The 13,905-nt window shown below is 39.8% G+C and overlaps 1 protein-coding gene across 1 annotated transcript; it reads left to right on the top strand.

The window, feature by feature from the left end:
• The first annotated feature begins 3 nt into the window (after nucleotides 1-3).
• On the top strand, nucleotides 4-10,474 carry LOC111341066 (uncharacterized). The gene is made up of 6 exons (XM_088757352.1): nucleotides 4-1,550; nucleotides 2,158-2,330; nucleotides 3,153-3,400; nucleotides 4,270-9,097; nucleotides 9,308-9,423; nucleotides 10,115-10,474. The coding sequence occupies exons 1-6, from the start codon at nucleotides 1,244-1,246 to the stop codon at nucleotides 10,266-10,268; spliced, it is 5,826 nt and encodes a 1,941-aa protein (XP_088613478.1). The 5' UTR covers nucleotides 4-1,243; the 3' UTR covers nucleotides 10,269-10,474.
• The last annotated feature ends 3,431 nt before the right edge of the window (nucleotides 10,475-13,905 follow it).

Here is a 13,905-nt window from a genome sequence, read left to right as displayed (position 1 = left end):
GACTCTTGATCTTTCGTCTCTCGAAATGGCTAAGCGAGAACTTGTGCATATCACAATCGTGATATAAAACTCTGAATTCAACTTCAGTCAGAAAGTTAGAGCCCTATAGTGTTAATGATGTCAGTGATTATTCCGCTACCACCAACAGTTTTTAAAACTGTTTTTAAATCTCTTAAAAAAAAGATGAAAGCGTAAGTTAAGCCATTACCTTTCAAGACAACCTTAAATTGAGACAAACCGAGGCGGACACGAGCGGAAGATTGAACTGGCTGCGAACGTCGATCAGTTTGAAACAAGATTCTTCTGGTTAATCACAACCCTCCTCGAAAAGTCATGTGGACTTTTCATGCTACTTTACACCTTTTTCTGACGATCAATCGGAATTCTTTCGCTACAAAGCGGCGTGTTCATAGAAATGGTTGGCCACATTTGTCGGTAAAGATGAACATTGTTCCCCTATAGTACAACGTCATTCATAGCATGAAGTCTGCTTTAAAACTTGATAGGGAAGAAAGAAGCCCATGTTTATTCAAGGCTGTAGGATCAACTCGCTTTCTTTGGATGAATAACTTTACCAGTCACTTTAATGGATCTACATGTGGCTGAGTAAGAAAACAATATGAATTCTGCAAAGGTACCACTGGATTAGGAGCCGAACGCAAATGAATCTTTTTTGATCCAAAAAAGGACGGAGCTTTGTCTAGTTATTATAGAAGTTCAGATTTTTCGCCTACAAACTTATTTGCTGTCTCTCAGCAACCATCAGCGCCAGTTGATGTTTTGAAAAATAGCTGAGTTCCTTTTTACTTGTAAATTTCTCATTTTGCCTTATATTTTGCTTTGGTTACTTTTCCAAGACAAAAGCTTTCAAAGTTTTCATAATTATTAAGTTTGGACACAAAATTGCGGTAATTTTTAGATTTATCATCGTATTCTAGTTCGCGAGTCGTTCACGAGCTATCGAAGGTTTCGTCGCTCTTTATGACGAAAAAATCGTAAGAGACGGTTTCCATGGATTTTCGCTCAAAACAAAATCATTTGCTTCAGCTATCGGTGCGGTCAGTATCGAGATTAGGAGCTTTGGGAATTTGGATTATTTCACAGTCTTATTTGAGAAAAACCTACTTAAAACAAACCAAAAATATCAAATACTACAAAAACCAAACTGCAAAAAAGAACAACAAAACAAAACAAACTTTATCTGAGTTTTCTTCGAGCGAGAGAAAACCGCGGGCGAGACGCGATGGCCTCGTGGCTTCGCTCCGAAAAGAAAGGCAACCAAGAACATATTCCTCCACCACAACTGAAATCAAGAATACCAATCAGAGTGACTCGCCTATGCAGCGACAATTTCAGAAGTTCCTCGTCAAAGGACAAAGCAAATAAAAAAGTGCGTCTGCAAAGAGATTCAGAGAGCAAAGTTCAAAACAAGAGGTTTTCGCGGATTCCGATTGTGGTGTATGATAAGAAGACCAAAGTTGATTCTAAAGAAAATCTAACCAAGAATTTCAAAACTACTAAAGGAGAAAAACCTCTTGGAAGAGATTCAGGTAGGTTATTTTTCAGCATAATTTTTTTCATTCAAGTCATGAATATATCGAAAATTGAAGAGATTTTTAGAAAATGGTCTCGGGTGAACGGCTGGAATGACTATATCGATTGTATCATACCATGCGCGGTAGGTTTCAGATAACTTGTATTTCACTTTTGTGGTAACCATGTTCTACAAGGCTGGAAAAGACATCATTTCGATGTTCCTCCATTTTGTAAAACTCGACGAGTAAGACTTGTTTTTAACTTTAAATCGCTTATCTTTTTGTAGAAAGAGATTACTACCATTGGTCCACATTAATCATCACGTCTCTTTTCTTTTATATATTTAGAATTTGGCTTTTTGTTTTCCAAATGTATTCTTTTATTTTCATTTATTTATCTATTTATTTATTTATTTATTTATTTATTTTCACTTCGGTCACCTGAATAAAAGTCTTCCCAAAGTTGTAGAGATTTTGATCCGTAAAATAAAAAGCCCTCTTTTGGCTGCTTAGTTGATGCTCGTTGCACAAACTATGATTTCTGCAGTTACGACTTTTCTAGAAAAATTATTGGTTCGCACCTGAATTTTCTTGGGGAAACTAATTGGTAATCTTGATTTAATCACAGGTATTAAACTACGAGATTCTCAAGGTAAACAGGACAAGAAGATGGCAAGCGCCATTCCTTTAACCAGAGCTAAATATGGCATTTATAGGCGCGCTAAAGAAACGACGCCAAAAGTCAGGCGACGCGTACCACGACAGCTTACACCCACAGCGACAGAGTCGAAAAAGGTAAATCTGACTTAACATCTATTATTTGCAACAAGACTATGATGAAATCAAAATATATATATCTTATTAGACGTTTTGTTGTGTAGTATCGCTGAGTATTTTTACGAGTTGTGCCGTATCTTGACGAGCCCGTAAAGCGAGTCAAAATACAAATAACGAGTAAAAATACTCAGCGATACCACACAACAAAACGTCTAATAAGTCATTTATTATCCAACACGCCAAACTGTTATTTCAGTGCGGGCGAATTTCGGGGATATTTATTTACGGGGAGTAGGTGACAGAAGTATGCGAAGCGGAACGGAATTGGCGCGTTGTTGTGTTGCTGTTTCGATTTTCTTCATTAAATGAAGAAATTTTCTGGTCGTCAAGCTGTTTTTCTTCGTTCGATTCATCTAATGAAGTTGGATCTACATTTGCCAGCCATTCTGACTCTTCGTCGTCGGAAATATGATTCAAATTGTCCGCCATTTGTTTTTTTTTTCCGTAACTACAATCCAATTCTTCGCTTGCGTGATGCGAGAAAACCTGTTTAACCGGTACTCTACAATAGACGAGTACAAATACCGCGTGATATTTGTACTCGTCTATGGCGTTATTTGTACTCGTCTAGGTGTAGCGGGATAATAAGAGCAAATATCGTAGGTGAAGTATCTCACAATGACAAATATTGTCTCTTCTGGAGGACCTGGAAATTAGCGTCATGATTGCTAATGTTGTCAACGCTTCCCATATTCGTGAATCCGAAAGGTTAGGTTTCTAAGTGATGTCCAGAAATTCAACAGCTGGTATAAAAAGCGCATATTATTCTTAAATAAACAGGTCTGCAAGGATGAGAAAGAATCGCGAGAAGAAAGCTCAGCTAGCGAGGAATCATCCGCAGCCATGGCGAAGGAAGTCACGCCAGATTTTGAATGTAACGCTACACCTGTGCATGAGGAAGAGCTCCGTATGGGGGCCGAAGAAAATTTCAGTGGCAGCGAGTTTGGCGACGGCTTTGGACGTCACTCACAATCTAGCGACGAGAAAGCAATGTCCAATGAACCCCTATGGCTAAGAGAGGAGTACAAGTTAGTATTCACATCTACTCTTTTTTTATTTTTTACAGTCCGTGAACTCTTGTTTCTGAATTTCATTTCTGAGGCCAGTAGGGTAGGGGTATGCATGTGATACAACATCGTAACCGCCAAGCTTTCTGGTATTCAAAACTCTCCTCATTCAATGAAACATCATGTTAATTACATCTAATGAGTTTCAACTTTTAAGCAAAAGGTGTTTCTGGCGTCAAGCTTTTCTTTGCGCATAGGCCGCGTTGCAATATACCTGTGAGGTCATTTGTCACCTGGTTTTGCCTATTGAATTGTTTCGATGTAGAACTCAGTTCCAGAACTGCCAAAAATTGGAGCAAAAGAGTGATTTTGTATATTTACTTAGGTAAATAAGGTATCAGTAAACGTGGAAGGGGCTAGCTTTATCTTATTTCTGTTAACAAAACGATGACAGGGTTCTCAAAGCCTGAAGGTTTTCCTCAGTCTTAAATTTCTTATAGTGGTGATTTTCGAAGTTCCCGATCTTTTGATGAAGCGTCTTATATAAACTTATGAGCAAGTTCCCCAAGGGAAGCTTATTTTTAGAGATAATTTGGACATATCAGCAAAAGTCGAAATGGTAAATTGGCCACCGTAACGATTACAAAAGCTGACGTTTCGAGCGTTAGCCCTTCGTCATTCGCTCCGACAAAGGGCTAACGCTCGAAACGTCAGCTTTTGTAATCGTTACGGTGGCCAATTTACCATTTCAACTTTGTTGATATATCCAAATTATTTCGTTACCCCCACCGACGCAGCCCCAAACAGTTTCTTTAGAAACTATCAGCCTTTATTCATTTATTTTTAGAGACTTCGATGTGGTTGACCGTTATGAACTTAATTTTATGCAGGGAGCGAGAAGAAAGAGAGGAGAACATAAATATCATGAAAGGTGACGCCACCGTCACAAGATCGGCGCGAAATATCAGAATGCAACCAGAGTTTGATGCAGAGAACAAGGTGCAAGAAAATGTTTTGAATGAGGAAGAATTGGACTGTAGCTCTTTCACTGAGTCCAGCGGATACAAAAGGAAAATGGCTGAGCTGGGTGAAAAATCCAGACGGCTCAAAGCACAGTTTGCGGAGGAAAGCAGAGAGGCTATTGAATCTATGAACAAGATAGAAGTGGAGATGAAACAGAGCCAGGCCAGGGAATACCGCGTCGCAAATGAGATTGAGGAGATGCGACGGAGACAGGATGAAGTAAAAGACGACCTGGAACTCTTAAATGAGATGGAGAAAGGTCGAGAGCCCGAGGACAAAAAATGGAGAGAGAAGATGGACAAGAAAAAGATCAAAGTGGCGCATAGACTGGAGAAGATAAGAGCCGAACAGCGTAAATATCAAGAACAGACAGCTGATGAAAATGAATTAACAGAGGAGACTGATCGACCAGATAAGAATTCAATTGAAAGTCCAGAGAGTGAGAGATACAAACATGTCACCCTAGAAAACGAAACCGTCAGAAACACAGACATCGGTAACAAGGTGTTATATGAACCTCACGAGATTAAAGAGTACGAAGGTGTAAAAGAGCTGGAAAAGAAGCGGAAAGAACTCAGGCAGTTGAAGAGACTGGAAAAGAATGCGATCAAAAGAGAGAAGTTAGAAGAAAAAGAACGTAAGAAGATCGAAAAACAGATGCGAAAATTTGCTAGCAAACTTGAGAAACTCTCTCGTAAGAGTTCAAAGGCTTTGGAAGAAACTGCAGAGATTTCTAAGTGTATAAATCAGCCCATGGAGGCTACCAATACAGCGGTGAAAGACAAAGTTGATGAAACCCCGAAAGTGAATGAAATTAAACCACACGTCGATACCACTTCAGATATCGCAGAGCCCAAGCAAGTCCAAGCAGCTCACTCTCCTGGATTTAACACGAATGGAACGGAAGTTGAACAGTTAGGAGAGATGTTGACCAAGGTTGAAAACAAAAAACATATAGCTTTAGATTCAGATGCCTCCGCTAAAGTGGAATTGGAAGAGCAGTCTTACAGTGACGCTGTGAAAGAAAAGCAGAAAACATATGACTGTTCTGACGGACAGAGAAAGAGAATCGATGACAATAATGAAATTGTTATGGTGTCCATTGTGCCATTGTTTCGTTTACCAGAGGTGGTGGAGGCCAATCTAACACTGCGAGACACAGACTCCATACTTGACGAATCAGTGGACAGCGAACAAAGTAACCGAAATTATAGTAACGAGGAAGTGCCTCGACAGGATAAATTTGACTGTTTCCTTGATGAAGTCGAGGGAGGCATACGAACAGAGGAAAGCAGGTCTAAGAGTTTACAGAGGGCTGAGAATGAAGAAGACGAGAAAAATTTCAGTGAATGCTGCGCCTTATCAAGATATCAGCGATCGGTAGCAGCAGTCGTAAATATATCGGAATATTTAATCCAACAAGAGTTGTCTAAGGCTTTAGAAACTGCTATACCAGACAGTAGAAAAGACTATACATCACGATCGGAAGACAGTTCCTCAGAAGAAGAACCAAACCTCCATAAAGAAAACGAGGAAATGGAATTTTGGAAACTAAAAAGGGAAAAAACCGACCTCGAGATACAGATTTTCGTCGCTAACAACGAACTTGAAACGTACCGAAAGAGGATAGAAACTGTACAGGCTGACCTGGACGAGAGCAAAGTAAAGGTAAAGCGACTGCAGTCTGAGGGGGAATACAAAGAAAGAGAGCTGGAAAATTTAAAACGTGATTTCCAGAGAAAGGAGCAGAAATGGGAAGAAGGAAATGAACTCTTGGAAGAAGTTATGGCGGAAAGAAGAGGGTTATGGGATGATGTTGATTACTTAGAGGAAAGCTTAAAAAACAGTCAAGAAAGCAATGAAGTTCTGACTTTTGAGGTTGATGAGCTAAAGATAATGATGCAGGAAATCAACAGGGAGCATAGAATGGAACACAGTCGCGGTGGATGCGCCCATCTACGCGAAGAAGTAAAGTTACTAAATGGATCCCTGGAATTGAAGGAACAGCGAGCAGTTCTGTTAGAGAACAAAGTGAACGCGTTTGAAGCAGAAAGAAAAGAGTTATGGGATAATGTTGATTACTTGGAGGAAAGCTTAAAGAACAGTCAAGAGAGCAATGAAGTTCTGACTTTTGAGGTTGATGAGCTGACGATAATGATGCAGGAAATGAAGAGGAAGTATAGGATGGAACACAGTCGCGGTGGATGCGGACATCTACGCGAAGAAGTGGAGTTACTAAACGGATCCCTGGCATTGAAGGAACAGCGAGCAGTTCTGTTAGAGAACCAAGTGAACGCGTTTGAAGCAGAAAGAAAAGAGTTATGGGATAATGTTGATTACTTGGAGGAAAGCTTAAAGAACAGTCAAGAGAGCAATGAAGTTCTGACTTTTGAGGTTGATGAGCTGACAATAATGATGCAGGAAATGAAGAGGAAGTATAGAATTGAACACAGTCGCGGTGGTTGCGGACATCTACGCGAAGAAGTAGAGTTACTAAACGGATCCCTGGCATTGAAGGCACAGCAAGTAACTCTATTAGCGAGCCAAGTACAGAGCATGAAAAGAGAAATGGAGATTCTTATGGATGAAAAGGCGTCGAGGACGATGCTGTTGCAAGAGCTAAAATGTGAAACATTAAAAACTATTAGCGATCTTAAAGATGAAATTGAAAAGTTACAAAAAGAGAAGTTTGCATTGTCCTCGGAAGTATCAAAGGAATCAGAAAAAGATAACCAGTTGTATGAGTTAAGCCGTGAAAAATCGTGGATGACAAGAAAACTTGAAGATCATATAACAAGGTTAAGGAAAGAGAACTACACTTTGACTGAAAGACTATCAAAGGCGTGCGAAAAGGATGACAAGTTGACTGAACTAAGAGAAAAAGTGAATCTTTTAAAGAATCAGTTGAAAAATGTAACTGAGGCGGCGGAGGCGTCTGCGAACAGCAAAGAGAAGGAAATGGAGGAAGATTACCGCATTATAAAGAAGCAAGATGAAACGATAAAAAATCTAATCGAAGAGATAAGACGGGAAAAATCGGACAAGGACCACCTCGAACTACAGTCGGCCGAGAGAATAAGAGAACTTGAGAGTCAGTTACAAAGAATGGATGACATGAAAAGAAACGCAGTTCACTCAGTTGATGCCTTGGTTCTTGAAGTGAGACAGGAAAGGTCAGAAAATGAGCATTTGAAAAGGGCTATGGAAGCTAAAGAGTGTAGTTCTTATAGAGAGAAAGTGCTAAAGTTGAGAGTTGAACATCTAGAGAATCAATTAAGTGAAAGAGATGACCAAACAAACGCCACTCTTACCTCACTAAAGAACAACGAAAGTTCACTACAGGAAGCTAATGCCGCTATCGATATGCTCACAGAACAACTGGAACGGGAAAAGGCTGAAAAAGAAACTCTAAGAGTGGCTGTGGAGGTTTCTGAGTGTAATTCCCATAACGAAAAAAGATTGACTGAGAAAATTGAAAAACTGGAGATGCAATTACAAGAGATGAATGACCTTCGAAAAGAGACTTTAAGGTCTCTTAGAGAGAGAGAATGTTCATTGGAGGAGGCTCGTCATGAGATCAAAGGGTTAATTGAACAAATAGAAAACAAAAATTCGGACAAAAAGTGTTTTAAGAGGAAGGTTAAGGCTAGAGGGGGTACTGCTAATCAACCGAATCTCGTTCAGAAAGGGACAAAGAGAGATACGCAGGGGAAGGATTCGTTAATAGCACACGTGGGAAAACGACTGAAGAACTTTGTACAAAGACCAAGAGAGGTGTACGCATCGAACCTAGTGATGAAAAAGAAGAAAGCCCATGCAGAGCGTTTGTTAGACAAATTAAGGAAAGATTTGAATGAAAGAGAAGAAGTCATGGAAGACTTAAAGAGTAATTTCGAAGACAGTGCCAAGAAATTCTCGTCCATGCAACGGGAGCTTGAAAATATTAATTGCCAAAATGTCTACCTCATACAGCGTCTTAGAGACAAGGAAAACGAGCTTCAAAAGACACGATGGAACTTAAAAGAAAGGGAAGCCAACCTTGATGACGCAAATGAAACCCTGCAATGCAAATGCTCGCTTCTCATAGCCATGGAGGCCAAATTACGTCTAAGGAGCAAAGAGATTGAAGAACTGACACAAGCAAACAAGGAGAAAAGCTCAGAGATAACTCGCATTGAGACTGCCCTTGCAGAATTGAAAAAAGAGTTAGATATTGCAACATCCATCATCGAGAAGCAGAATGAACAATGCGTTAACCTTAAAACTTGTGTAACGAGAAAAACCCGAGATGAGGAAGAGATGCAAGACGAATTGAAACGCTTGTCGACCCAACTTGAATTTAGCAGGAACGAGAAGGCAAACCTGCACAGAGCAGTTTTAACCGCTATATCGCGCAAACAATTTTGGGAGATGAAGATGGACCTTCGAGAGGGTGCAGCTGGGATCTCCTTACTTGAAGATGAAAAGGCAGTCATAGAGGAAAAAGTTACAACCTTTAATGGAAAAGTATCACGAGAACATGACCTACTAAAGGAGACCCAGTACGTGGAAAACAAAAAGGAGAGTTCGCTTCAGTTGACGATTGGCTCAGTTGAACGTGAGATGGCCAAGCTAACAGGAGAGATGGACAAGCAGTTCAAAATTGACCTATTGCAAAATGGGCTCGAAAGCAAGTCTTCTGAGTCATCATGTGAGGTGAGATATTTGCCTTTCTATGCGCGAGACGCAAGAGCGAATGAAAATGAGAGCGATCTTGAAGCGCAAGACGACGTACACGAAGACTATTATGATATCCTGCTGCCAGCTTTCACTTTCTGCTTCTTTTTTGAATTTTATTGATTTTCAATAATTTTTACATGCATATTTCAAGCGTGTAATTAATTCTTTCTTTCGCATCGTCTACAGGAGAGCACCTTTAGCACCCTGAAAACCAGGAGAAACACGGATGCTTACAAAATAACATTTTTGGAAGATGAGAGTGATATGAAAGCCAGTAGTCAGGGAGACACTAAAAATAAAGGGTCAGTAATTCTTTTTATTTCACGACTCGGGCAGTCAGAGGGCCAATAACTAAAATCAACCAATCAAAATGCTCTATTGCCAGTCAATATTCTCTCAGTATTGGACCGGGCACTGTCCCGAATGGTCCCGAATGATACCGCAGTTGCATCCCTTTGAACTTCAGTCGTATAATAAATCTCTTATTAACCAAGCTTGCTCGGGACCGTACTGGAAGAATATCGGCCCTCTATCTTTTTTGTACTGACGGAGCGCAGCGACGTCCGTACTGTCAAGACCTCGGGCCGATATTCTCCCAGTACGGCCCTTGCGCTTGGTTAATGAGATATATTTCTGTTATAAGGATATTACTGAATACGTTTTGAGGTAAAACTTCCGCACAACTATTACAGAATTTACATGTTTCGCCGCATGAAAAGGCTGAGTATTAAAAGGAGGGGTTGATGGTCAAACAAAACTCGATGAACAGACCGTTTGGGCCAAAACTTTTAACACGAGGTTATTCCTGTCAAATATAAAATTTCAAAAATAGGTCTGGGATCCCATGATTAAGACTCATGCGATATTACCGCCATGTTCATCTCTTCTAACCCAATCATCTTGCATGTTATTTCTATACTTTCCTCGACCTTTCCCCAGTCATCTTTAAATGGGTAGTTTAGAAATGAAAGCGTTTTCTACTTTTAACTGCAGGGTGAATACCTCAAGACTAGACAAACATATTGAAACACGGGGAGATGGACATTTCAACCACGCCAGTACTATGGCTGAAGTTGACCACACCATGCAGAATTTCTCAGCATACAGATCACCTAATTTAGTTTCGATCCTTCTGTGCAATGGTTAATGTTTGGCAGGAGAAGTACCGATGCAACGAATTGGCCAACTGAGTGAAGAGTGATGATATGAGATTTCTTTTTATCACTGAAAATTTCGCATGCAATCCAGATAATCTTGAATTTCATTTTAGAGAGGGTATGTTTACCTTCAAATGAATGTATTTTCTAAGCATTCGTGCTTTGACGTTAAGTTTAAATATATTAAAATACTTAAAACAGCTGTTATTCTTTGTTCTGTGTCAGGGACGGGGAGAGTACAGAATAGGCAAAGGATCAAACTTCTTATTGCAACTCACAGACCCTTTACTTAGAGGTAAATCCCTTCTCTAACTCCCTCTTAAATTCCTTGGAAGTGATAATGAAATGAAGACTTGAGCTTGTTTCTTTTATTCTAAACCACCAATGGTCGTCTTTAGAATTTTTACCAAATAATAAATGGCTGCACTTTGTTGAAATTGAACGTGACCTGAGCACTTCTAAGTTACCAAAAAACATCCGGTTTCTAGCCTTTCTATGCCATAACGTTTGCCATAGGTGTGTTTTTAAAGAGTACATATTCCATAAGGAAACAATTTTTCTACCCTTGTGGAAGCGGATGAAAAAATTGACACTGTTGCGTTTGCCACTTATTTATTGGAAAAGAGTTTTAATAATTGCGACGAAACGAGTTGAAATGATCACAACCTGAGACTTGACAGAAATCGAGACCATCTTCCGCCATCTTGAGAATTAAAAAGTGAACCTTTTAAGCATAGTTTCTACGTTTCTTCAGGTCAGGAAAAGATTCCCTTATCAACCCATGCCTATCTAAAACAGGGTCTCTGCCATTTTAGGGACCAGTCATTATTCATCACCTGGTTGGAGGGGGGAGGGGGAGGGGGGAGGATCGGAGGAGAGGGTGGAGGATTTAGGGGAATCAAATGGTTTTCAGGGGGAACGTGTGCGGAGCCTTGTGGGGGGGGGAGGATTTGCGGGGATCAAATGGGTTTTCAGGGAGAATGTATACAGAGCCTTATGGGGGGGAGGATTTGCGAGAATCAAATGATTTTCAGGGGGAACGTATACAGAGCCTTATGAGGGGGGAAGCATCTGTGGGGATCAAATGGTTTTCAGGGGGAACGTATACAGAGCCTTATGGGGGTGAGGGAAGGATTACCGTGGATCAAATGGTTTTCAGGGAACACGTATACAGAGCCTTATGGGGGGCCTTCCAGGTAAATTTTATCGCGACTCAACCAAAATCCTCCAACACCCCCGGATGAAAAGAAAACCAAAGCACGTTAAAAGAGTTAAAGGAAAAAATACTCCTAATGATCAGTTTTAAAACTACAGAAATATACTTTGTAAGCATTAGAACTGTATGCATCACTTTTGGACTCTGAGTCCTTCCCCTGAACTTGATAGACGGGTTGGAGTCTGCTCTCGAGCCTTTCGTCCGATTTCCCCAAAAGTTCACCAGCACCCACTCAAAGCCTGAGAGTAAAGTATGTTGCCGAAGAACAGACCTCAATGGACCGGCCACAGCTAAACCCAGACCCTTCTTCCCTGAACGGCAGACCGTTATTACTGGTATGAAATTTCCATTCTCTACAAGTGACTATTGAGCTGAATCATTTGCTCGCTCAGCAACGGATTTGTCTGCACGTGCACCGGGGCAGATCCTGGGAATTAAGATGAAATTGCAATTTTATTCCGGTATATCAGAAGAACATTTACAAGTACTCAAAAGAAACTTATCTTACAGAAATACGGAAAACAGGAAAAACAGGAGGGAAGACGAAGGTTAATTCTTAGGAATGGTACAGAGAAAATCGTGTAGACATATGCTTCGAAGCTATTGCTGCTTCATTGTTGTAGAAGAATTAATATGCGGCATGAGTTTTGGATTTATAACTCATCTAATTTTGTCTCAAAAGGGCAAGCTTAATGAGTTGAGGTCCATGGCATCATGCTCCCACCCATTACTCATTCTTACCTCATGTGCACACCCCTCCCACTGAAATAGAAATAGAAAAGCAACAGATGGCTGCGTGGTTCGGCTCCCGGCCGTGAGAATAATCAGTTTAGCCATTATATCTATAAATGTTTCAAACTTTTTCATCTAACAAGACACTAAACTTGTTAAGGATGAATTTGTGAACTCCAAAACTTCAACTTTAGAATTTTTGTTTATTTATCAGCAAAGAAATCTATATTAGAAAACTTTCTATTTTTACGACGAAAATAAATTTGCATCTTAATTAAATTTAAAGTGTTTCCCTCATAAAAAATTCAATTTCTCTACTCCCCTCCAACGAAAGACATGAAACGTTTTTAAAACTCCTCGTTGGAGGCAGTTGGAATCAGCTTACAGGATTCAGATTCAAGGTAACGCCAAGCATGGCTTACAATTGATTATTTTTAACCCAAATCTCGAACGCAAGAGCTGAAACTAGAAGCGTAGAGACAAAATCTGATCGTGAGAAGCATACATTCGGTACGCTTCTAGCGATGTGACATCTTGGGTAGTTAGAGGTTGTGAGAGAGTTTCACAGTAGAAGTTTAGATAGTTAAAGGTCGTGAGGAGTTTCAAAAACATTTTATACTGCGCTATGGAAGCTAATTAATTTTTCGTCGAAAACTTCAAGGATTAAGGAATAAAACAATAGAAATACGGGTGAAGCAAAACAGAACAGAGAAAAACAATTGCGTTCTTTTAATTCAACTTAGAATAAAAAAAAAGGAGAGACTAAAAAAAATCGAACAAGCGAGAAAAAGAAAACAAGTTAAAAATACGTTTTTTGTTCCTTTTTATGTTTTTAAAGTATTTTTTAAAAAAATTAGCGGGCATCGTTTCAGGAGCTTATTTGCATTTCGACGTATTCAAGTCTCTGCATGAAATGCGAAGAACATCCGTGAGAATGGTTTTCATGTTTTTACTAGTGCTCCTTTATTATCATTGTAGTTGGCCTTAAAGACAACTTTATATTTTACTCTTAAAAGAGACCGTTTTGGCTATGTTAGAAAAAGGACTGAAGTTGATAGATATGATCATTTGTGGACAAGGATTTGAACATCTGTTAACTCCACCGCCATATGGCCAAAGCGTTTGTAGCTAATATTATTGGTTCAAGCATAAAGATTTTTGAAAATCTTTTTTTTTTTACGAGGTTGGAGCAAAGAAGTAACCTTCTTCTCCTAAGTTACTGAAAAACTTAAGGCGAGAAGGGCGCCAATTTCGTCTTATATACAGATTCATGTGAAGATGTAGTCTGATCGTCCGGGTGAGTGTAGTCCTGGGAAGGACTGTTGTCGGTGGTAGTGGGTAATAGTCACTACCACCGACAACAGTCCTTCTCAGGACTACACTCACCCGGACGATCAGACTACACCTTCACATGTTACCCCCTGGTTCAAGCCATTTACTGCATACAGATTCATGCAAGTATTATAAGAGGTTTGTTAATTATCCTGCTTTCAGTTTTCTGTCACTCAGCAGAAGATGCAAAACAGATGGTCTTGAATGTAAGTCCTTTTCGTTTCAAGTTTTTGTCAACCCCACGTCCATCACAGACGAATTTAACCTTTTTCCTTAAGTCTTCGAGTCTCAAATTTTATATACAGTTAACAAACAGTTTGTCTGAAGAGGGTGTGTTCTTCAAAATT

This window comes from Stylophora pistillata, chromosome 4 (assembly GCF_964205215.1).
Source record: "Stylophora pistillata chromosome 4, jaStyPist1.2, whole genome shotgun sequence".
Taxonomy (NCBI): Eukaryota; Metazoa; Cnidaria; class Anthozoa; order Scleractinia; family Pocilloporidae; genus Stylophora; species Stylophora pistillata.
This window is presented reverse-complemented; position numbering and strand designations above follow the sequence as displayed.

Bases quoted from the DNA above. Each gene is read 5' to 3' on its own strand.
- LOC111341066 (XM_088757352.1), top strand. From the start codon at position 1,244: ATGGCCTCGTGGCTTCGCTCCGAAAAGAAAGGCAACCAAGAACATATT. The intron at 1,551-2,157 runs GTAGGTTATTTT...ATCTTGATTTAA, and splicing joins ACCTCTTGGAAGAGATTCAG to TCACAGGTATTAAACTACGA. The intron at 9,424-10,114 runs GTCAGTAATTCT...TTTTAACTGCAG, and splicing joins GGAGACACTAAAAATAAAGG to GGTGAATACCTCAAGACTAG.